Here is a 26,400-nt window from a genome sequence, read left to right as displayed (position 1 = left end):
GTGTATTAAGCATTTAGTGTGGTTTCTTCCAGCTCTTCTGTTTTTCTTCCTGTAAGATGCAAGGATTTTGTCAAATCTGGAATCAATAAAGGTGTAAACTTCAAGTGATATTTTTGCATAATGTTAGATAGGTTAAATATATCTACCTAAAGTGAAAACTAATTATTTATGCTCTTGATTACATATAAATACTGGATTTAAGTTTGAGACCATTTAAAAAAAAAGGATCAATTCTACCTAATTTCAAAACAATTTTTTGCCAGGGAGTAAAAGAAAAATTCTGTAGCTAAAACAGTGCTGTATTAGAATCATGCAATTGCAATTAATTTAATATGTTGACAACCAGTGCTTTTTTCCCCCCCTGGACTACTTGAAGAATTTTGGATACTACTTATTATACTAAAATAAAACAAAACAAAAATGGTAGATGCTGGAAATCATAAGCAAAGACAAAATTCTAGAAACACTCAGCAAGTTGGCAGCATCTATGGAAAGATAAATGTTAACTCTGTTTCTCTTTCAATGGGTGCTGCCTTACTTGCTGAGTGTTTCTAGAATTTTGTCTTTGCTTATGATTTCCAGCATCTACCATTTTTTAAAAAACTCTAATTAGACTTGGATGATTTAGCTATCCAATAATCATAAAGATTAAGATTTTCACAAGTGATTGTAATGTCTTATTGGGAACTGTTTGACTCCTAAAAAGAACTGGCCTTCCTACTTAGTGTTAAGTAGTGCCAACTGAGTAACATAGAGAATTTATTTAATGAATAAATAACAAGGATATTTGCAAAGTCATTGCTAAGTGTGTGTAATATCTTAAGCTTTAAATCATTGTGCATCATATACAGCATTGAATTTAGTCGGTCAGACTTTCAAGAAACGCCATTCTTACTTCTATAAAGCATGGCAATGATAAAACAGAATGTAAAGCTTAAGCAGAGCTTATTCAGTCTCCAGAGATCCCTTGGTAAATACAACTTTGCTACTGCCAAAACAATTGATTAGCAATGGATCATGCTGGACCATAACAAATCCCTTCACTATCCTTACTGTCATTTTCATGAGGATTGACATATACTACAAGAATGCTTACTTCTGAAGAGAGGTTTGCCATTTCTTTGCCCAAATAGTTAATTAATTCCTTTAAAAACAGAAGCATCTCAAATTATTATGTTAGCCAAAGTTCTAAATTCCACAAGCTTGAAATTCTGTTACTAAGTTTCTAAAACCTCTGATAAAGATCCCATTTTTGGCAATATTTAATAACACTCAACTTGTCATTCTAGAAGTGATCAGGCTTACTGCATCATTCACATTATCGTGGCGATTAGCAATCAGTTTTATTTTACTCTGTTTAGTCTTTCAACAGCACTGCATGTTGCTTTTCCAGATCAGAATGGAAACTGGTTGAAAAATCTACCATTCCCCCATCCCCAGCAGTCAGCTTTATGCTGCTGTTTGAACATTGCAGGCATAACCACATTGAAGGTAAGTCAGACTGAAATTAATTAAATTGCAAACCATTAATGTTTTTTTCTCAGTAAAGGACTGGAATAAGTGGTACTTTCACCAACGATACCATCTTTAGATACAGTTCTCATAGTAAAAGGTGAAGTATGACCTTCATTAACTATTTACCACATTTAGTATGGTATTTTAGGTAAGGAAGGATGTGCAATTATATGGGATCTTTCATTACCTCGCGAAATCCCAAAGCACTTTACAGCAAAATAGTATTTTTGAACAAAGTAACATTGTTGTTAAATAGGAAACAATACAGCAACCAATTTATGCAGAACATAGTCCTCAAAGCAGCCAGGTATTACTGACTAGCTAACCTGTGGCGTTGGCTAGAGGAATGAATATTGGTAGGGATACCGCGGGAGAACTCTGCTCTTTTATAAATGACACCATGTGATTATATCCACGGGAAATGATGGAATGAGGCCTCTATTTATAATCTACTCCAAAAGATGGTAATTCTGTTTAATCTTTAACTACATCAGAGCAAGTTTTTCAGACTGTGCAATCATGTTGGTAATTTGTAGGCATGCTAAGGTCTTAATCAGACATGCAAAATCAAGACAATGTCGAAAGTACTCAAGTGCAATGAGTTAGACCCAAATTAAACCTACTTCAACACATCAAGATTAATGGCTCTGGTTGTAAAGATTGATGACGTCAAGAACAAATCTTCGTTTTTTTGGCAGAATGCTCAAATTATCCCTAATTTGGCACTAACTGTGGCAGTTTTGCTTGAGAATATAGGATGGAAAGATCTATCTCATGCAAGGAGGTACTCCTGAGTTTATGTTGAACCATGAGTCCTACGTGGCTGTTAGAGACTTTGGAGTCATTGAAATTGAGCTCTGCCACGTTTAAATTAAAATAGGTGATTTTATAATATTTTAAACTCCTAATTTTTGTTGGCAGTGTAATATTGATACCGAAAAGTCTGACTGTATATTGTTTATGTTTTGTAGTTAGTTTTGTATCACTGCAGTGATATTGTTGGCATTCTCTGGAAAGTGCTGTAACAAATATTACTCAATAGCTGTAAGCTCTAGGTCTCCCTTTAACATTTTGATTGTCACGTTTGTGGATGCTGGTGTCCCTCCAGTGTCTTCCAAACAATAAAATAAAGCTACTTGTTTGTAGAGAGCATCAAGACAAGCTCAACTCTTGGCTTACCTTTTCCAGATTCCTTTTTGCAGAAATGGTCACTGGATTACGACCTCTTTGTTCTCCCACCAACCCTGGTGTGCTGAAGCCATTCGTAGGCATTGCCCTCCTGCCCCGTCTGAATCCTGTCCAAACTGTAAATAACGAACAGAAACCTAGAACCTTTTGCCCTGTGAAGTGGTTTCTCTCTCATATTTTCATTCAAGAAATCCATGACTAATTATTTTTTAAATTCAAAGCCCCACTTCACTCATAGATGGCATGATCTATATTTAGTTCTGTTTGATCATTTAGTCTCTGGCTTGATGTGTACTGAAAATAAATCTAGGTCACCCAGATTCCCATACCAACTAAAAATCAAAGGTTACATCATTTTAAAGATTTTGTACATAAAAATGGAAACGAACATTGTTGTGAGTACAGACACAGTTTCCTTGTCCTGAGGTCAGAAATTGAAAGTATGGTTTCAAATGAAATCCAATAGTTTGGGGCTGTGATGCAGGAGGAAGAAAAGACATCAGTGTGTGGCCAGAGGATCATTTCCAGTTGTCAATTCCATTCGTGACTCGTATTATTTTTCCAACTGGGAATTGATAAGGGGTTATCAATTTACAGTGAAACTGTTGAACATAAGAAAAATAAAAGCTGCAGACCATTTAGTTCCTGCCTTTCTACTCTGCCCTTCCGCAAGTTCATGGTAGATCTTTCACCTCAGTGCCACTTTCCTGTACGCCTTCTCTCGCTTGATTCCGTAATATCTAGAAATCTATTGATCTCTTTGACATGTTCAAGGACTGAACCTTTAGGCCTTTGTTGGACAAATACAAAGGTTCATTTGCGTTCTCTTGCATGTCCTGATTAGCCAACTGCTTATTTTGAGACGGTGACCCCTGGTTCTCGAACTCTTCCCCACCCTCACATCCCTCCCAACACGCAAAACCAGGGGAAACACCAACTTGGAAACCCCAGTAAAAATTCTGTACATTTCAATGAGATCACGTCATTCATCTAAATTTTAAAGAGCATCGGCCCTCGATCTTTGCTCGCTTTGGGAAATAGAAAACAATTACTAAAGCACCGTTGGCGTACGGAACAAAGCATCTTTCAAGGAGAAATGTCTTAGAAGCCGAGAAGCCCAGAGACAATACAAAGAAGGTGAGATTCCCTTACAAATTATTAAAGACTATGTGAACCCAGCGACCTCCTGACTTTGATGAAAAACGCGATGATGCTGGAGGAACTCATCAGGCCAGGCAGCATCTGTGGAGAAAAGCAGGCGGTCAACGTTTCGGGTCAGGAACGTTAACCGTTTGCTTTTCTCCACGGATGCTGCCTGGCCTGATGAGTTCCTCCAGCATCATCGTGTTTTTCATCTAGATTCCAGCATCTGCAGTCCTTTGTTTCTCTAGACCTTCTGACTTTCTGTAGTTCCAGTTTGGGCTACTATATTTTTGATGATGGACCGTTTAGCTCAGTAGTGAACGTCTGGCACATCGCCCGATTGACCAGTCTGCTCATGTGATACGTTTTGCAAGGTTGTCGAACCAGGCGTTGTTGACTGGTGATCAGGAGCATATGCCTCAATTAGTTGCTGGCTGGGATGATAAAACCAACTGTTGTACGTGCAGGCTCACCAGTTGACACGGGTAGGATTGGCCGTGAGTAATTCTTTGCCTGTATGGATCAGGTACTTTTTTTGACTTAACGGCCTGAGTCATGTTGGCAGTCTGATGAAAATGGAAGCACAGCTATCTTCCTAACAATACATATCTCACCTCCAAATGTGTTTTCTTGGGTTCATATTTCTGTTTCTTCAATGTAACAGTAAACTTAAACAGTGGCGTCGCGAACGTACCTGTTGCTCTTTTACGAGGCCTTCCCTTTCAAGGTTTTCAACCCACCCAGGGCTTCCTAGGTAAATTTGAAGTCCTGGCTCTGCTCCGTTATGTTATTGTTAAGTGGACACAGATGGACATTGTTATCGGTATTGGACCTATCTAACATTCTTGTACTTTAGAATATACAGTTGGAAGTTTTATTTATGGGGACGCAAGTTCCACTGGTAAAGCCAACAATCCTCGCCCATTCCTAGTTGCCTGTGATAGAGTGGTGTTGAGTCGCCGCACCAGACAACAGGATCTGTTACATAAAGAAACGTGGTGAGCAGATTTCAAAGAAGAATGGCACCTGGTTCAGTTTCGGCAAACTCCCGAGACGGTGGACCGACCATCCACTCTAAGTATAAGCCAACTCTTCCAGTGGGGCAATACTCCCCTTAAGAGATAGTGATTGTTTAAAGTAGTCAATGATGTAATTAAACCAATGCCGTAATATTTTGACTGTTTTCTAAAACCACTGTTTGCGGCTGTAGACCCAACCAAATACGTTGACGTTTTAACGTGTCAACATTCGCCACCGGAGTCTAAACAAATCTGGATTTATTTTAACGTGTTTGTGCTATATTGTTCAGTAATGACACTTTAAATGTGTTTTAACATATTCCGCTTGTACTTCGGGATGGGTTTACAAAAACTTTTTAAAAATTTTACAGCACTCAAAATCGGAGTCGACGACTCATCAGCTGAGTCTTACTTACTCTGCCCCCGTCTTACCTTCTTTCTTACTCTGCCCCCGTCTATCATATACTTGGCTTAGGCTCCTATTACAAAACGCGTGACTAAGAATGTACATAGCCAAGTCTTCGCCCTATTTCAGTGGAGTAGCAGGGGATTTCATTACATTAATTACAACATGAACTGAAGATTGGGAAATGTTTAAATTAAGCTTGTATCTCACCAGTCTTAACAGGACGCTATCCTCAAAGGAAGGTGAGAGAGCTGATGGAACAATCCCTCCCGCTTGTATCCTGACCCCGTTTCCTTGGCAATGTGTGAGACCATGATTGATGCGCGGGTCTTGTATTATTCCTTTCATCCACTCTGGTTAAATGTGAATAAGCCAAATGAACGGAAGCGTCAGAAAATAGCGCATCCCTTGCTCCCAGCTCGCAATGTGAAGGGTTGTTAGAAATGCTCTGATCAATCTCCAAAGCATGAAATGATGATGTTGTTGCGCCGGCACAGACATTGAGACGGCCACTTTCAACCTCCCAGATCTCAGTGCGTATCTTGCGTATCCCTGGTCTGAATCTCCACCGTCGGCAGTAATGTCTTCGGCTGCAGAAGGCCCCAAACTTCGGAATCCTCTCATCTCATTTTCAGGCTTCCCTTAACATTTACCTCTTTGGCCAAGGTTTGGATTTCTATGGGGAAACCTCAAAACTTGTTAATAATTTCTTCTGTTGAGCTACCCGGGGCAGCTTAATATGTTAAAGGTTATGCAATGAATGCAAGTATTCACTTGATATCACCATTGATCGGGGGGGGGGCAACGCTCAGGTGTGGGGTGTGTGTGTGAGGGGGGGGGAATGGTTCATTGCTGGTGGTGCAGGTTCACGTCTGTTGCCATGGTCCCAGCTTCAGTTGTACCAAGCTGCCCTGACCCCCCCCCCCCCCCCCCCCCCAGTCCTGTTATGTCCCATAACGGGAAATTAAACCGTGGCCTAAATACATCACAGTTTAGTTCTGACTGTCTCCGTGCATCTGCTGTTCTATGGCAAATTCAGTTTAAACCGATTGATGTGTTTTACACAATTACCTCACAGGAAATATGAAGGAGTCTGGTAATTTAGAAAATATGAAATAAATGTCACTTATTAGAATTCATTGTATGCATAAACAAGGGCCGGAGTATTATGGGTCTGTGGTTCCGGGAATAACTCGGATTCGTGAAGTACAGTCGTCAAGCACAACAGGACCCACGGCCCATTAAGATTTTGCTCGCTGATTAGCGCAACAGAACAGCTGCCTTGAGTTTTCTAAATGTATGTTGTCCGCTGATTGGAAGTTCGCACTGCACCGTTTTGCGTTAGAGCCCACGGGCGATTAAATGTTGCCACTGTGGCGAAATGCCACGACTCGGGGCTAGAGTTTCTGCGCAAACTTATTTGGCATAAACTCAGATGTATAGCTTCCCTGGAATCGGCGTGATCGCGGTGAATTGAACCAGTAGGGACCGGACAAACTGATGGGATCCTCTGCAGTGAACCCGGAGATTCTTTCGTCAACACATCTCACTCCAGTACAATTCTACAGCTGCCGGACACCTGAAATTAAAACAATGCTGGAAATACTCGGCAGCTCCGACAGCACCTCCCGAGTTGATGTTTCAGCTCCGTGATCAGCTCAGAAGGACCTGACGAAAGTTGCACTGACTCCAAACGCTAACTCTGTTTCTCCACAGACGCTGCCGGGTCTGCTGAGTATTTTCAATTCTTAAACGCACTTCCCTCTCTGCTTTGGAAACTTTTTTAAAGAAAGTTTTCCACAGTTCATTTATTTAAGTGACTAAATGTAACGATGTAATTGAATCATTTAGGGCAAAGCACTCTGACCTGGCAACATTTAAAACTTGCAAAACAACGTATTGGAAGGCTAAGATTGATTGACTGAACTTAATTGATGAGGCGATGAGTTCTTAAAATGGTTATAGGCGCAATTTACAGTTTGAAGTCCCACAATTCTTCTTTGCAGCTAGATTAAGCTGTCATTTGAACAATTCAGGGAATTCTGTATTTTGGGACTTGTGAATAGTAAACGAGCGAGCCTCGTTCTTTGGCAACGATTTATATGGGACGGGCTCGCGTTATTGGAAAGATGGTAGCTGCAGGTTAACACTATCCGGCACAGTGGATCTGGCATTGGTCGCTTCTCGGCGCTCTCTGGCTCCACAATAATCTCCCATTCAAAAAAAATGATACAGTTACTGCCGCGACTTCGGTGTGCTCTCGTAAGAGGGCGAAAGACAGTCAGACATGACCAGAAAATTCCCGTTAGGCAGCATCTGTGGAAAGAGAAATAGTTAACGGTTAGGTCCGGAGCCCTTGGTTATAACGGTTCTCGGGAAGGGTCCCGGACCTAAAACGCTAACTGCTTCTCTTTCCACACATGCTGCCTGACCCGAGTATTTCCAGCATTTCCTGTCTTCATTTCAGATTTCCAGCACCTACAGTTTTATTTTTTTCAGAAATTCCCCGTGGCGGTAAATACTTTGCAAATCGCCCTGCTCCAGCCTCACTTTTTGGAGTGACGACTTCTCTTTCGTTCAGGAAATTTGGCACACTTGTTTAAAACTAAGCATGATCCTTATTTTTATTTTTAAAATATACAGATGAATGCATCATTAACATTATATTGTCCAATTACTTCTTGGTAAAGTGATTCGAATGAAATAATATGTAAATTTGATGCCTTCCTTTGGTATTTAATGAACCGAGTGTTTCAACGTAGTGGACAGTGGGACTTGAATTCGGGTGGAATCAATGGATGTTAAAATGTGGTTTTGTTGAGGTACCTGGTATTGTTGGAAAATCACTCGCCCAAGCTGGAGCCCGTGGGGAGATGGAATTCCCTGAATTGTTCAAGTGACAGAATCCAGCTTCAAAGAAGAATTGTGGGATTTTGAACTGTAAATTGCGCCTATAACCATCTTAAGAACTCTTCGCCGCAGCAATGCATTTAAGTTCAGTCGATAAATTACGTTGTTTTGTGGTGTCACTCTGCTAACCGAGCGCGAATCCATAAATACCACCTAGCTCTTCCTAAGGGGAAACAAAATATTAGACAGACACTCCCCCCGCCTGCCAGCCCAATCTGGGTGAGTGACGGGTGCAGATATGGGACTTACCAGACCAGTTCGTAAACAGCAGCCTCTTGGAGCCGTGTTCTATTTCTATATAAGAGGCTTACCTAATCCAGATGTAGCTGCCGGGCTTTCAGCCGCTCTGGGTCACCGCGAATGCAAGCCGTGCGTTTGGGCTGCAGTTTACAGTTAAAACAAGGCAATTCAGCTCGCAGAACAAGTTAGTTATTTAGTACTTTCACCCGCCTGCCGCCGAAGCTGAATTGTATAACTGTCAGAAGTTTGGGACAGTAAAGGCCCGTGCTTGGATGCACTGAGAAGCATCTTTTAATTCCTCACACCGAGTGGGTATCCTCATGGCGAAGGTCAGAGTCGCTTACGAGTATTCTGAAGCGGAGGATAAGAGCATAAGACTCGGGTTCTTTCTCATCGTCGCGGGAATCATTTCCTTGTTCATCCTTGGATTTTGCTGGTTAAACCCCACGCTAAACAATATGCAGTGCAAGGCTGCAAACTGCACCGTTGTGTCGTTGCGGCAGATCGGGGAGATGTCTGAGTGCACTTTTACATGTGGGGCAGATTGCAAAGGGACGTCGCTCTATCCTTGTCTCCAGATCTTCGTCAACAATTCCCAATCAAACAGCAGAGCGCTGCTCCATTACGACGAACAACAACTCCTTCTGAATCCCAAGGTAAAGTGTTTTGTTGCCGTGACATAAAAAAAGAGCTGTGAAATATGCTTAGAATATCGCCCTTGATAAAGCATTTAAAGACATTTATCCAAGTGGTCAGTAAGTTGCGTTAAGTGTTATTTCTTACCTTTAAATACATTTCTTGCCCTTATTAATAACACAGTAAGCTTCAGGCTTTTCAAAAATAAATCCTTGAAAACTTAATTGAAATTAATCAATATGTAATTACAAACTGCAGCTGTTACCTTGCCTGGGAAAATTGCAATATAGGCGTGTGCCACCATGTCTTGGAGGTAGCATTCTGATCTCTGAATCAGGTTGTTGAGTTCAAGGCGGACTTGTAATAGTGGTCCCAAGGGAGTGCGACTCAGTTGAAGGTGCTGTCACTCAGATGAGATGTTAAACTAAAGCCCCATGTGCCCCCTCAGACTGACGTAAAATAAACTAATAAAGTTGTTTAGGAACAGCTAGATTGTCCGGCTTGTTATTGTCAATACGTAACCCTCGGCAATCGTCATTGAAATAGATTGCCTCGTCAAGAACTGACCATGCATCTTCTACATTGCAATTTGACTACATTGGCCAAAATGGACATTAGCATGACCTGCAATTCTGAAGGACATAATATGCATTTAAGTCTTTCTTTGGGGAAAAAAAAGTTTGGTCTTCTTTGAGTAGCAGCTGTTACATCAATGAAGATTTTGAACAGGTATCAGGGGTTAGAAAAGTTTGAGATGACATAGGGCTGTAAAACCTGTCTACAGTTTGTAAAAGTACATGGCTGGACGTAATGTAAGAAATCTAGTTGGGTTCTAGAGTTTGTTTCATTGATAGGGTAGTTAATGTATGCATGAAGTATAATTATCTAATACTCAATACACGAGGCCACTTCCTTAAAAAAAGTTAAGCACTGACCCTTCTGTCATTCATACATTTAAGTGTGCTACAAAGTGCCATAGAACACTTCACTCAGTAAATTGGAGGCAAACACGTCAATGCAATTGGTTCTCTTAAGCGCCATTTGCTTTTATATAGCCTAATTGTATAACTATTCAATGAGAATTACTCTTGTGGTACATGAAATGGGTACATTTCTTAAAGTTTCCAGTCATTCCATGAGTAAGAAGCCAAAAAAATCCATTAATACATTTACTTTGAACTTATTGGAGGATTGCGTATCATTGCAAATCATCATTACGTGTTGAGATTGGTAGTTCATGAAAATTTGCCATCAACCTTTCTTGCCCCAATTGTATTGTTAGGTCAATAAAGAATCTGCCCACATGTGAAATGAAACCATATCACCAGGAAACTGGAATAATAGCCTTAAACTTGACCTTCTAATTTAAGTGTCCCAGTTGCCACTCTCCACTCTCAATATCCACTCTCTTAAGCATGGTTAGCAGGTGAAGACAGCAGTAGAGTTAAGCTGCTAACCTTAAGATGAAATATCCTGCTGATAGTCACCTTGTGGATTCACATCGTGATGGATGGAAATTTGAGAGAGAGACTGCAGTGTTGAAGATGACTGTGGAACTGCCCTCCACAAATTTTTGAAGGAACAGAGAAAATATGGATCTTATCAATGAAGAGCATGTTTAAAGTCCTCGTAGGGCAGTTTGGGGCTGTAATTAAATGTTGAATAGGGGAGGGTATTCCGTCCTCATGCCCTGGTTACAGGGAAATGGTTATGAACAAACTGATAATTAAGACAGCCATTTCCAGAGTGGAAAGTTAAATTGGACTAAACTGAGCCCCTCAGCACACTCTGTCAGCAGAATTGTTGGATTCGGTCTAATGGTTGTGGATCTGCTATACCTGAGCACATAACTTAAGCCAGGACACAGTTGTGTGCTGAAGTACTGGGTTGTTGTTGAAGGTGCTGTCCTTCAGAAAGGATGTTCATCCAAGGTCTTCTACTGCTTCCTGTACTTTAGTGAAGTGGTATTGCCCAAAGTCCTGCCCCTCTCTGGTATGCCGATCAATATCCCCAAAAACCTGCTAATTGGTTAATCATCCAGTTGGTGCTTGTATAACCTTGCAATGAGCAAATTTACATCTGAGTTTATACCATCTGTCATTGCACTTCAGAATAATTCATATTATTTGCAGCACTTAGGAACATTTGAGATGTAATGTGTGTATTCTTTAAATTGCACAGAACAAACAAATTGCACTAAATTATATGTACTTTTGTAGGATTTATGTAGCTTTGCAGATTTTTAATAAAAATGTCTTTAAGTTACCTGTAAATGAAGTTAGCTTTTATTAAACATTCATTTCACCAAATGTTGACTTACACGAAGCTACTTTTTGGAGGGAGGCAGTGGACAGTCAGCATTTAAGGTTAAATTTCATAATTTGTGGTGATTTATTGTGCTCCTGTCCCCATGTTATTGTCTCAGTGATGGATTTACTCAGAATAATCTTACATAATAGAGTGAAGACCAAGAAAGCATATTTTTTGTAGTTACTAGAAGATTCACTGCATTTTAACTCTAGCTGATGAAATAATTAATCTGCATTAACTCATTGGTAAGCATCTTGGCTACCAGACAGATGGGTTACCAGCATCACTACCATCAGAAAGCAATATCGATTAACTCATACCTTTCAAGTTTTATTTTACCAGTTAGTGAGTGGTGTACTGTATGCCAATATGCACTCATTGCATGATATCTGAAATTCAGTTCAAAAGCTTCACCTTTCTAGTAGCTGTTTAAAGAGGGGAAAGGCTTTGTCTGTGATTAGTGATTTTAAAAAAAAATTTAAACATATTATAAGACAGACAATTTAATAGTGGATGACCAAGCAGCCTAACATAATTTCATTCCCACTACTTGCAAACGCATGCACTCTGCCTACTTTTTCTCTTCTCCCTGCTCTCTTTTTTTCTCTTTTTCTTCTTCCATTCTGCCATCCTTTCTCTCCCTCTTCCATCCTGCCTCTCAAATAAAGGAGAACTATGTTTTTTTTTGTGAAAATGAATGCAACCCAACATCACTAATTTTGCTGAAATTCATCCAACTTAAGTGTCTAGTAAGGAAGCAAACAAGCCCTCAGTCCTCTACCAGTCTCCAGCTCTTTAAGATCAGAAATACATCTTTGCATAGAATGTTCTGGGGGCAGCCCGCAAGTGTCGCCACACTTCTGGAACCAACATAGCATGCCCACAGCTTCCTAACCCATATGTCTTTGGAATTTGGGAGGAAACCAGAGCACCCGGAGGAAACCCACGCAGACACGGGGAGAACGTACAAACTCCTTACGGACAATGGCTGGAATTGAACCCGGGTCGCTGGCACTGTGATAGTGTTACGCTAACTGCTACACTACTGTGCCTGCCCCTCTTGACCGCGAGATCTTGACCAAACTGTTGGTATAAACCAGGGAAGCTCTGATAATAGCACATCCTATTCCATTCCTGTAGCTCAAACGTTCATAAAAATTAAAGAAGTGAGTTGTCAATTATTATTCCACTAATTAAGTTTCCTTGAGAAGAAAGGACAAAGTACACATTAAAAATTATAGATGGATTCTACCAGGAAATAGGTTTAAAAAAAATTTAGGTATACCTATAGGAAGTGTATAGTCATGAATCAACTTCTTGTTTAATTTTCTGCTGGTAGATATCAATGTTGCTCAATTATGCAGAACTGGGGCCCAAAATAAAAAGTTCATCAAATGATACGTCTTCCTTCTGAGTCACCTAGAGCGCCTTGAGATCATAACAAATGCACTGAGAAAGGAAATAGAGCAGATTTTGAAGGAGATTTTAAAGTTCTGCACAGGATATTTGTAAATAAATAAAGGGAATAAGAATAGAACAGCATGGGTAAGGATTTAATCAAGGCTAGAAAGATTTAATCTACACATTTCCCTTCATGGACTCTGAATATTCCTTCACAGCCTATGAAATACTTGATGAAGTGAAGCCACATGTGCAATACAGGAAATATGACAACCAAACTGGATAGCATTGATAATCTGTCTACAGTGAGTGGACTGTATTAGGAACAGTATCTAGTCTGCAGTGAATCCATATAATCTTCTGTGGAAGACATAATGTCACATATAGGAGATTTTGTTCCAAATAATGGAGCAAGCAAATCCTACAACTATAATGGGCACAAGTCCCCTGGCAGTGGTGAGTTATTGCACTCATCACTCATCGACTGCTTAAGTTTGCACTTGAGCAGATATGCCTATGAGAACTTTCTTGAGAAGCCACCCCAATCCTTAGCCTTCTGGATGAAAATCCCATTACAGGACTGGACTGGCACATGCCATGTTGGGAAAACATAAACCATTCCCCTTTGCTTAACTGATGGCTAAACTATTCAATATCTATTAAACATTAAACAAACTATTACACTTTATTTTTATTCATTAGTATTCCGCATGAAAGTATTTATCCCACTCCATGTAAAAACTGTAGAAATGTAATGTTTTTACCAATCAGTTTTGTTTTATTCATCAGATCACATTATCCTTACACAACCTTATGCAATCTGAGAGCAAACGCAGACTAGGTGACCATTTCGCAGAACCCCTGCGTTCAGTCTGCAACTGCGACCTGCATCTCCCCGTTGCCAGTCACTTCAAATCCCTCTCCCACTACATCACAGATATGTCAGTCCTCGGCCTCCTCCACTGCCTGGAGAAGTCCAAGCGCAAACTGGAGGAACAGCACCTCATTTTCCATCTTGGAACCTTGCAGCCTAATGGCATGAACATTGAATTCTCCTATTTTAAGTAATCCCCCTAACAAACCCCCCTCCCCAAAACATGCCTCTTCTTCCCTTTCCTCGCCCCTTTTTTTCGTCCTTACCTTTGACCCATCCCCCAGTGGATCTGCTCTCCCCTCCTCCCCCGCACCTGCCTATCACTATCTCTTGCCTGCATCTACCTATCACCACCTTGTGCCCACCCTGCCTCCCCTCTTTTGTCCACCTATCACTGATTTGCTTTTCTCTCCTATATATTGGGCTTCCCCTTTTCCTATCTTCAGTCCTGAAGAAGGGTCCTGACCCGAAACGTTGACCGCCTGCTTTTCTCCACAGATGCTGCCTGGCCTGCTGAGTTCCCCCAGCATCATAGTGCTTTTCATCTGGACATCACTTATGTCCTTCTCAAAAAGAATCACTCTTCCAATTTACAACCTGTATTCAATCTTCTCTTCTACCCAAATGTCATTGACCTCGTTCACCCCTCTTTCATTTCATCTTTGAATCTTCTTGATTACTCTCTCTAACTACATCAGTAGGACTGCCCAGGGGCCAAAACCATCAACATATTTTGTGACTGCTTTCATCATGTACAACTGCTCCTGACTTTCCTCCTTGCTTTCCTCAAGATGTTTAACACTGGATTCTCCTCCACCAGTGTTCGCTACATTTAGGGCTCTGCTCTAGTCTGGATCCATTTCCATCTCTGCCAGTGAATGGTTGCACCTCCTTCTCCCACATTGCCATTGATGTCAAAGCATTAGCACGAGATGAGCTATCCTGGGCTTCAACTATCAGAATCAAAATTAGATTTATTATCACCGACACATGACGTGAAATTTGTTGTTTTGTGGCAATACAGTGTAAGAACATAAAAACCTATGAATTACAGAAGTAAGTAACTGGTGTAAGCAAAAAAGGAGTAATGAGACACAAGAAATTCTGCAGATGCTGGAATCTGGAGCAATACACAAAAAGTGCTGGAGGAACTCAGCAGGTCTGGCAGCACCTATGGAGGGAAATAAACAGTTGACGTTTCAGGCCGAGACCCTTCATCAGGACTGGAAAGCAAGTGGGCACAAGCCAGAATGAGAGGGGAGGGGGAGGAGCAGACGCAGGCAGATGATAGGTGAGAGGTGGAAGGTAGGTGGGGGAAGGGGGGAAGATGTAATAAACTGAGATACGCTGAATAATGAGGTACTTTTCATGGATCATTCAGAAACCTGATGGCAGAGGGGAAGAAGCTGTTCCTAAATCATTGAGGGTGGGTCTTCAGGCTTCTATACCTCCTTCCGAATTGTAGTAACGAGAAGAGGGCATGTCCCGGATGGTGAGGGTCCTTAATGATGGATCCCGCCTTCTTGAGGCACCGCCTCTTTGAAGATGTTCCCAACGGTCAGGAGGGTTTTACCCGTGATGGAGCTGGCTGAGTCTACAACCCTCTGCAGCCTCTAAAACATCCAGCTCCCTGGCCCCTTATTCAATTTCTTTTCAATCAATTTCATTTTGCTTCAAAGTTCACTTCCTATTTTGCAACAGGAAGTTTCAATTCTTGCCTTACCCTCACTGTTGCTAAAGGCCTCATTGTTCTTTTGTTGACCTCCGAATTCAATTACTCCAGTGCTTTCCCTGTCAGATTCATGGGATCTGCTCATTGCAAGTTACATAGTAAAACTGCACCACTGATATTCTTTCTAGTTCTAAGGCCACTCCATTCTCTTCTGTTTTTCTTGTTAACCATTCTTGCTCTCTTATCTGCTTCTGCATCAATTTTAAAATAATTTCCTTAATCTACAAACCATATCACAGTTTTGTTCCTATTGCAAACTATCCTACTGTAGGCTCCAGCAAATATTTTACACTCTCAATCTGTCTTCTGTCTGCTCTAGCAGCCTGCTTTGCATACATGTTTCCCTGTGATCTAAGGATCGTCTCCCCTCATCTCCCTCGAAGCATGCCAACTCAACCTTTAGTTACCATCCCTGTTGCTTCTCTTTTCATTGTTTGGTGTCTGGTATTTTCACCCACAGAAAGTGTTTTACAGTATTTTATCAATGCTTTAGTAAGTGAAACTTGGTTTCTTTTGTGAAGGCAATGTAAGACATTCCCCTGGTGAACGGCATTGTTCATCTTAACTTACCTGCAGCTCAGAGTATATGGCACATGTTGATTTGACAGATTCCCTCTTTCCTGACTACTTATAAGCTTTTGCATTCACCTGGATTGAATCTGACTTCATTCCAATGTAAGAAAATCTCAGCTCCTATAGCTGTAAAGGTTTTGCATTCAGTCAGTTTAGATGTACTTTGTCTGAAGTCCTGGCTGATGTAAGGTCAAACTATTTATGAGCCCATAATTTAGTATGAGTGAGGTCTGTCAGTTGTCAAGATTGGCTTGATATGGAAAAAGTAACATCTACATCAGAATCACATGGGTGTTCTTCCTGCCTTTGTAGTAAGTGTTCTCCACTTACTCTGTTCCTGGTCTTAAGCTGTGAGTAGTCACTATTTGAGATAATAAATGAAAAGATAAGATAAGATTTCTTTATTAGTCACATGTATATCGAAACACACAGTGAAATGCATCTTTTGCGTAGAGTGTTCTGGGGGCAGCCCGTAAGTGTTGCCACAATTCTGGCACCAACATAGCATGCCCACAACTTCCTAACCCGTACGTCTTTGGAATGTGGGAGGAAACCGGAGCACCTGGAGGAAACCCACTCAGACTCAGGGAGAACGTACAAGCTCCTTACAGACAGTGGCTGGAATTGAACCAGGGTTGCTGGCACTGTAATAGCATTACGCTAACCGCTACACTACCGTGCTTGCCTAAGGATTCAGCTTCCACCGCTTTCTAATTTTGTCAGTGTTTCCATAATTTAAGTATGAAAACAGTAGACCTAAGAGTTGTGTATTTTACTACATGCATATCTGTACAAATGTGCCTTTTTTAGCTGGAAGCAATCCATTGAAATCAGCTGTCTGTCTTCCTTTTATTTTCTGTTTAAGATAATTCATAATCCTATCTGTGTGGAGTTTGCACATTCTCCTTGTGACTGCATAGGTTTACTTCAAGTGCTCCGGTTTCCTGCTCATTCCAAAAGATGTCTGGGTTGGTAGGTTAATTAGCTGCTGTGCCTAATGTGTAGGCGAGCAGTAGAATTTGCGGAGATTCGATGGGAACGTGGGAATGGGATTGGTGTAGGATTAATATAAATGGATGCTTGCTAGTCGGGATGGACTTGAATGAATGATGAGTCGGTTTCTATGAGTCGGACTTTGTGACTAAATATAAAAAGATTTGGTACGGTTTGCAGTTTTGGTCTCCTTATCTTGCCATATGTGGAGTGTTACAAAGGTTCACCAGACTGATTCCTGGGATGGCTTGACTACTGTATGAGGAGAGATTAGGTTGAGTGGGTTTTTTAAATTCACCAGAGTTTAGAAGAATGAGAGGGGATTGAATTGAAAATTCTGACAGGACTCGACTGACTGAAAGCAAGGAGGATGCTTCCTCTGGCTTAAGTGTCTCCAGTGAGGGGGGCACAATCTCTGGATTTGGGGCGAGACATTTAGGACTGATATGAGGAAAAAATTGTTCACTTAGAGCAACTATCGCATAGAAAGTAGGGGTCAAGTTGTGAATGAAGTTAAGATGGTAGACTACACCAGGAGGTATAGAAGAGAACAGGAATGTGGTATTATCATAGAGGATCAACCATGATTATGTTGAATGGTGGAGCAGTTGGCCTACTCCAGTTCCTATTCTTCTACGTTTCTGTGTTTCTCATTGTGTTTTCCCGAAGTATGACTTTGCCTCCTTCCACCACCAATTCCTCAGTATTCTGTTACCTCCATCTGCCATCGCAGAGAGCCAGGGGCTTGTGCTAAAAATGTAACTGTTCAAAATCACTATCAAATGAACTGTTCAACTCTCCTGCATTAATATTAGCAAGTTGCAAGTTGCACCATGCTGAGAAGTGTCCTGACACTCTTTGGCAATTTTAGTCTAGAAAGATGTTATTTCGGCTGGTCCAGCCTGAAGTTGTGAGTTTGGGGGAATAAAGTATCTCTGTCTGATCTTTCAGGGGCTTAAAACTATTAATTTAATATTTCATTTGTTTTAAAGCATTCTAATGAAACTTAATGTATTAAATATTTTTAAAACCCACATTATTGATAGTTTCGTTCATTAGCGTCAAGGTTCACTGAATTTGTAATACTGAATATCTTTCCCTACAAGAATGAAATGGATTGGGTTTGAAGCATTTTTTAAATTGGTAAGCTGCGTCTCTTAATCTTAAAATATAAAACATACAGATGGGACGTCTGTAACATTTCCAGAAAATACAAGATTGAAGGAGAGAAAATGACCTACATTATCTGCAAATCTCCACAGATGCTCAGGGAAGGAATATGGTTATAAAATTATTCTGTTCAGTTCAAAGGGCTTCCCCATTTACAGAAATATAAGAGTGAGGAGAATATTTTCTCCAGGCAGTCAACAATGTAAACACAGTGGCTTCCTGAAGAACAAAATGTTTTTCTCTCAATTTTCTCCAAAAGGTGTTGATTCATTCCAAGGTTTCCATGGACACAACCAGGCCTGCTTAATTGCAGCATTAATTTGTGATTGTAGGAAAGAGTGTTTAACTGGTTTATCCAAGCAAATCAGTTCATGCTCAATTCTCACCATGCTGGGTTTCCAGCAAAGATAACCAGATAGCAATGAAGCAGCAAATATTGCTCTTCTTTTAATGTCCTTCCTCCTTTCATCCCAGACAAGATTAATCAACTCAGATCAGCAGTCAAATCCTCAGTTTTTTTCCGGTCTGTATGGTCAAGTACCAGGCAACGTGCATTGCATTTAACAAGGTGCAAGTATTCCTTAGTCCTAGACTTCTAATTTCAGCTGAATAATAATAAAAATGACAGCAGATCTCTTAACATGTGTGATTTGATGCTTCAGAAGAAAAGTGTACTGAGAGGAAAATGCTAGATAATGAATTAAAAATATAACTTTCATGTAGTCCTAGATTCAGTAGATTTTCATGTTTAATGCATTTGAAAGTACTGATATTGTTCGAAATATCACTTAATGACAGCGACTGCTCTGGTCGTGACTATATATGTCACAGCAGTGAACAATTATTGACTTACACAATGTTTTGGGTACCACTGAAAGCATTTATAAGGTCTTCACCTGGAGAAAAGAATAACTACTAACCTTTTTAATGTCTACTGTTAGCTCTCAACCAGTGTTCTCTATGATCTGCTGCTGGTGACATGGTGTGGCCAAAATGTGTTCAAGAATAAAAAATTGCTTGTTGATATGTAAGGTCTAAATTCAATTTTAGATTATAAGTTTGCACTCTGGCTGCAGTTGTATTGTGTCCAATTACCCTGAGGTTGATTCATTGCTACAGAAGCTGGCAAAATCATGTGGTTTTCCAACAGGTGAATGAAACAGTTGTTTGCAATGCAGGAAATCGGTGTTACCATTTGGCTTCCTCAGAAGGGTGGGTGAGGTGGACGGGCCAATGATATGAAAATAATGATACGAGTAGGCTATGTAACTCCTCAAGCCAGTTCACCCACTCAGTGAAACCATCTGTGACCAAGCTCCTCAGGGAGGATCAGCCATGATCGTATTGAATGATAGAGCAGGCTCAATGGGCCAAATGGCCTACCCCATTCCTATTTTTCTATGTCTCTCATTGTTGTATTTTCCCAAAGTATGATCGTCTCCTCCCACCACCAGCTCCTCAATATTCACTGTTATCTCTATCTGCCAGTGCAGAGAGCCACGGTTTGTGCTAAAACCACCACTGTTCAAGATCACTATCAAATGAACTGTTCAATATTAATAATAGCAAGTTGCAAATTACCGTACACTGGGAAGTGTCCCGAACATGCCAATTTTTTGCTAAACAAGTATCTCATAATTTAAGTCAACAATCGACACAGTATCAATCGCAGTTTGTAGGAGATGATTGAAGGTCTGTCACTCCCATAAATGATGAAGGGTTCACTCCTATAAAGGCCCTCCTATCACTCTACACTGTAGACACCCCAAAAAAAAAAGCTCTTTTTCTGCATTAGACCTCTTTATTCCCTGTGTATCTTATTCCTTGATTTCTAATTTCCAAGGAGTATGGCCCTAGTTCGTGTAATTTATGGATGGCAGCAAAACACTCAATATGGTATATCAACATGGTATATCCAAGGATGATATACAGTGCAAATAAAACCAAGGAAAGGCTGGAGAAACTAAACCTTCTCAGGAGATATCTGAGAAGTGATGGTGGATCAGTGGGAAAGGCACATCAGTAATATTATTTCTGGAGATACGACAGGAGGATGCAAGTTCAAGCTACTAAAAGAAGAAAGTGAAAGAATATTAGAACTATTAACATTATGAGTAGATTGACAAGCAGATGGAATGAAGTTCCAGAAAGAGAAATGAAGACAAACATCTCAGAATCACTTGACAAACAATTACATGATGGAGGGGAAGTTGTATCTAGGTGGGGCAGAATAACCTTTCTCAGACATATATACCTTGTTCCAGCCATTAATATGTGTTATGGCTGTTGGAGGATGATTCTTCTCGAATTTCCAAATTTCTCATCTACAGGCATGTTCTGGGTGTACACCCCTCATGCACACTGAAACGCAAATGTTACATAGAACCCTCTCTGCTCTCAACTTCCATCCTGATACTTTTTCTCCTCTTCTTTATTTTAACCTGTTGATTTCTGAAGTTGGGAACTGCTAAATGTTTATTTTGTCATTTTTGGTACTAAGTGACCAGAATATTTATTTTTTGTATTCTTTTGTTGCAAGATGGATTGTTTGATCCACTCACTGAGCAGACATGGCAATTGAACCGATGTGAATGGAGCAGTGCCTATGTGACAGACTATGGTTCACAAAATACTGCAAAGTATTTAGATTTACAGTATAACTTAGATAATTGGTATTTGGCTCCTTGCACTCCCTATAAACTCAATGGTGACCGTTGCCACATTCCTTATAAACTCACTGGGGCCTGTTCCCACACTCCTTATGAATACACCAGGGCCCATTCCACACTCCTTGTAAGCTCACTGTAGCTCGCCCCATGCTCTTATGAACTAATCCCATACTCAATATAAAAAAGTCATTGGGGACCCCCATTTCCACACTCCTCATAAACACATTGAGGGCCCCATTCCCACACTCCTTTTAAACTCAATGAGTTTTGTTTCCTGTGCTCTTTTTAAACTCACCTGGTACACTGAAAAATTTATTATAGCACAGTGTGACACATATATTTAAAAAAAAATGAAGTAGAAATTTGCTGGGGTATTAATAAGATCCAAAAGTCCAGAATATCTGCCAGTCAGCTACTACCAAAGATCTGGATTATCAAAGTTTTACTGAACTGCTACTTATTTTTGTGGCATCCTCTTCATTTCGTGTGTCTCAGCACCAGCTCAATGTGATAAAACAGAATTCTCCTTTTACAGTGTTCCTACATCCCCCCTTGTGAGAGAGACAATCAGAAAAACTCAGAAAATGTTATGAGTTGGCATGATTATTGGAAGGAAGAGATCGGCTCTCAGTCTTTTATTTGCTACATTAATCGTCAACGAAGGTAAGATGACATTAAAAAATATTCACTGAGCACATCTACAGGAAACAATTTTGCATAGAGGAAAATAAAAAAAAAACTGCAGATGCTGGGAATCTGAATTAAAAACCAAAAATGCTGGAAGCACTCAGCAGGTCAGGCAGCATCTGTGGAAAAAGAAATACGAGTTAACATTTCAGGTCAAAGACCTATCATCAGAACCATAGTTCCACAAATGGTCTTCAACCTGAAACGTTAACTCACTTTCCATCTCCGTGTTTGCTGCTTGACCTTTTGAGTATTTCAGCATTTTCTGCTTTTATTTCAATTTTATACAAAACATGTATTAATTTTTATTGAATATATAATGTGACTTGAACCTACATTACAGCACAATAATTGAATGTGATTTCTAACATTTTTTTGATATGAACATTTAAATACAATAGAGGTGATTTTCGTCTATACTGCATGCCTGTTCAGCATCAGCTAATGAAGCACGACAGAAAATCTTGTATGGCAGCTCACAAATCAGTAACCAAGTCCACTTTTTGTTTTCCTTTCATTGAAGTGTAAAGAACAAAATATACTGGTCTGTAGGGGCTGTCTAATCCTCTTAGTTGGATTTTTCATACTGAGTTCATGCATACTGAGATGGTGCTTAACATCCATGTGGCAAAAAATGAAAACCTATCCAATAGCAACAGCTTAGATTTATATGGAAGTTTTCAGTGAAATAAAACTCCCAAAAGTGCTTTATAACTAATATCAAACCACATCTGACAGCGAGCTGTGTAAGATATTCAGATAAATCCTAGAAAAGCTTAGTCAAAAATGTTTTAAGAAGTGCTTAAATGGAGAAAGGTGTCATTATCTAATAACTTTACAACTAACCTGATCTTTATGAAAAGATGTGTAAATTAAAACAGTGTACTTTAATTTTATTTAAAAAATACTATTATAGGAGGTAAAGCACCTGTGCAGTGCGTTTCAACACGCTGGAGACTCAAACAAATTATATTACACAGTTACTATAATGTTATTCAGTGACAAAATTTGCCATGTTGTTTATTCTTTATTTATACACCACAGTAACAGGCCCAATGAGCCCGCGCCGCCCAATTACACCCATGTTAACCTAATAACCCATACATCTTTAGAATGTGGGAAGAAACTGGAGCACCCATCGGAAACACACGTAATCACAGGGAGAACATACAAACTCCTTACAGACAGCAGTGGGAATTGAACCCTGATTGCTGGCACTGTAATAGCGTTATGCTAACCGCTACGCTACCATGCCGCCCTTATACATGAATAAACCTTTACTCACTCATTTTGAGTGAATAAAGGTTTATCAGGATTACATCTGTGCCTGCAGTTAAAATAATATTCAAGCAGAAAAAGTAATTTACACTTCACATTCTGATATAGTCTGATTTCCATGAGTGGAGGAAATGAAAATGGCCACCAACTGTTTGATGTTATACAAAAATAATATAATACACCCACTGCATCTATCTGGAATTTTGGCGAAAAATCTTTAATAAAAACCTACGGCTCTTTTTATAATCCCTGCCGTAATTTGTAATGAAAATGATGGTACACAAGTCACCAATTAAATGGGGACATTTTTTCCTCAATTGGTTATTCAGGATTATTTCTCTATCATGTGGATAGATTCATAATTGATCTTTGTTTTCATGTGGAAAAGTCAACCTGATTGCAATATGTGCAAACAGTTTGACAAACCTGGTGCTCAAAGGTTGTTTTAAAAAAAACTCTGGACCTTAATCATATTATTTTGAGAAAATAGCTTGCAATTTAACAATGAACACATTTACCCCTCTATGCTCAAAGATTAATGCTTTACAGGAAATTAAATATAAAAATACTGAAACATCCAGCAGGTCAGCCAGTTTCTGAGAAAAATAGTGCTTCAGATTGGTAGTCTTTAATCTCATCATCAGTCTGAAACTTTAACTGAATCTGTCTCTCTTTCGCTTTCTCTCCCTGCCTCTATAAATGCTGCTTTACTTGCTGAGTATTTCAAATTCTGATCCAGACTTAGGTTAGTTTATTGTCATATACACCAGGGTGCAATGAATTTTTTGCTCGCATGAAGCTCACAGAGTAAACAGGTAATAATAAATAAACTATAAATACAGTGACAAGCACAAAACAACAGAAAGGTGTTGACCACCTCTACAACAGCTGTTAATGAAGACAGGGTTGTGTTCACTAACCCCACCTGCTTCCTTCGGTCAATGACCAGCTCTTTCTCTTGCTGATGTCGAGGGCTGTAACCATGACATAAGGTTCACGATCTCTTTCCTGTCCTCCGTCTCATCATTGATGTTGATCCGGCCGATAACACTGGTGTCAGGTAAACTTAAAGATCGAGTTGGTGCTGTATCTGGCCACACAGTCGTGGGTAGAGCAGTTTCTATTTTTATTATGGATTTCCAGCATCCACGGTATTGTGCTGCTAAAGTAAGTTGCAAAGATCTTGCTGTGCTTCATTAGGAATCTATCACTTGTATTTAGTTAAGAGTAATTGAATGGAATTGTTTCTGAATTAACAGAAGAGATAGAATCCGAACTGGTAATCCTACCTTGCACTGTTTCTGCAGGCTGCCACTCTACCTGTGATGATGCCTTAACTGGCATCAGCTACAGGGATTGGTTATTTTAGAAACTCTGCAGAGACGACAGCCCTGACCAGGCAATGAGGCGTTACGGAGTTTCCATCTGCCCACCACCCACATACGTATCCCTCCGGGCTTCTTCTCCCTTGGCCTAACCTTTCCTTTCCCCTCCCACCATCTGCCCATCATCCTCCACTTCACCTGGCTCCACCTATCATCTACCAGTCCCTGTCTCACTCCTACCTCTCGCCTCTATATACTGGCTATCTTCCCACTACGCTCTCATTTGGTGATGCAGGATCTCAACGCAAAATGTTGACCATCCCTTTGCCTCCATAAATGCTGCCTGTCCTGCTGAGTTCCTCCAGCAGTTTGATTTTTGCTCCAGGTTCCAGCATCTGCAGTCTCTTACGTCTCCATTAGTAAGTTGGAATTGCTTAAACAAAAAAGTGACTAGGACGTAAAAGATGTTTTATCCATGAATAACTGAATCTGGGGGCTTAATAGGCAGTATACTTTAATGGCACGGTAGCATAGCGGTTGGCGTAATGCTATTACAGCACCAGTGACCTGAGCTCAATTCCTGCTGCTGCCTGTAAGGAATTTGTACGTTCTCCTTGTGTCTGCGTGGATTTCCTCTGGGTGCTCCAGTTCCCTCCCACATTCCAAAGATGTATAGGTTAGGAGCTGTGGGCATGCTATGTTGGCGCTGGAAGAGTGGCGACCCTTGCGGGCTGCCCCCAGCACATTCTTAGCAACGCAAAAAGACTTATTTCACTGTTTCGATGTACATATGACTAATAAATAAATATTTCATCTTTAAATATACAACCAATCTATCAAGTGTGCAACAATTTGCCCCCATTAAAGTATTGAAGCCTTAATTTGCATATTCTTTCTTCAACAAAGTGTGCTGTTCACTAAAGCTTTGGGACATTTTACAGACCTGATGATGTGCTTTTGAAGAGAACCCGTGACGAAAATGTTCTGTTGCACTGCGTGCTCTGGCCCCTCCTGACTCTCCTGGTGGGTGTTCTGATTGTGCTTCTGACTGTGTGTGGTAAGAGTCTAGCTATTCGAGCAGAAGCCTTGCAGAAAATGAAGTACTCCTAGTGGGAAGACTACTGAGAAGTGACCGTCAAGCAGCATTCCAGTGGTGACATGATCGATGTTGCATTCAAAGGCAAATCTTTAATGAGGAAGACCTGAAATGATTCTAATCTCAAGAAACAATTTACAAAGTTTACTGTGATTTGAGCTGCTGGGAAGACTAAAGAATTGATGAAAATAAATGCTTGCAATTTGGCCTAAAGATTCCACTGCATTATTACAAATGAAAGCAGCAGGTCTAATAGATTTTAACTGGTTCCTTTTTGATTTATTTTCCCCGCAATTATCCTGTCTCCAAGAATGTATTGTTAGTTTACTGCAACCCCATTTTGTGAATGCTCCCAGAATCTTTACTATTGCTAACTTTTTAAAAAGTCTTTACTTTGTAAATATGTAAAAAATAAAGTTGTTAATGGATGTGAATCTATAATGTCATGAAATATCGAATTTTGGGCAGAATTGCCTTTTTATTCTGAGTAATAAAGATTAAATAACAGAACACCATTTTTACCTTTAAAATGCTTCATAGAATCACATGATGATAAAGTCAATGAGAAGACAATTGAGCTCGGGGTGCCAGTGTTGGCTCTTTGAAAGGGATATGCAATCAATGCCACTCCCTGCTCTTCCTTTTTTTTTTCTAATATAGATCAATTGTGCTCTTGAAAAGTTGCACTTGAAACTGTTTCGCACCCTTTCACACAGGGAATGGTAACTCACTGCCTACATTTTATTTCCTTATGTCACCTGTAGTACTTTAGACCATATTGTCATAAACTCCATAAGTGTTATGGGAGATATGCCTGTTGAGGTGTTACAGTAGATTTTGTTTAATGATTGGTCAGAGGAGTTTTTGAACTCTGATTGTGTTTCATAAAATGTTATAGTTATATAGTTTAAGAAGAACACTAATGGGGGAGGTAGGGTGTACTTAAATAAGGAGGGAGTAAGAAGGCGGCTCATTTATTTTGTGAAGACCGACCAGCTGGTACTGTGAATGTCATGTACAGAGTTGATTGTTTTTTGCAGTGGAACCCTTGACTCTATCCAGGCCATAGCTGACATTTTGAAAGTTAGCTAAATTGATAAATTGGTTTATTATTGTCACATGTACCGAGGTACGGTGTTAAAAACTTTGTTTTGCATGGCATCTATACAGATCATTTCATTACAACAGTGCATTGAGGTAGTACAAGGGAAAAACAATAACAGAATGCAGAATAA

At 40.1% G+C, this 26,400-nt stretch overlaps 1 protein-coding gene across 1 annotated transcript; it reads left to right on the top strand.

The window, feature by feature from the left end:
* The first annotated feature begins 8,462 nt into the window (after window positions 1-8,462).
* Window positions 8,463-25,515, top strand: LOC127578476 (calcium-activated potassium channel subunit beta-4-like). Its single transcript, XM_052030553.1, has 3 exons — window positions 8,463-9,077; window positions 21,315-21,442; window positions 25,011-25,515. Exons 1-3 carry the CDS (start codon window positions 8,742-8,744, stop codon window positions 25,177-25,179), a joined length of 633 nt encoding a protein of 210 aa, XP_051886513.1. The 5' UTR covers window positions 8,463-8,741; the 3' UTR covers window positions 25,180-25,515.
* Window positions 25,516-26,400: the final 885 nt, after the last annotated feature.

This window comes from Pristis pectinata, chromosome 15 (assembly GCF_009764475.1).
Source record: "Pristis pectinata isolate sPriPec2 chromosome 15, sPriPec2.1.pri, whole genome shotgun sequence".
NCBI classification, from domain to species: domain Eukaryota; kingdom Metazoa; phylum Chordata; class Chondrichthyes; order Rhinopristiformes; family Pristidae; genus Pristis; species Pristis pectinata.
This window is presented reverse-complemented; position numbering and strand designations above follow the sequence as displayed.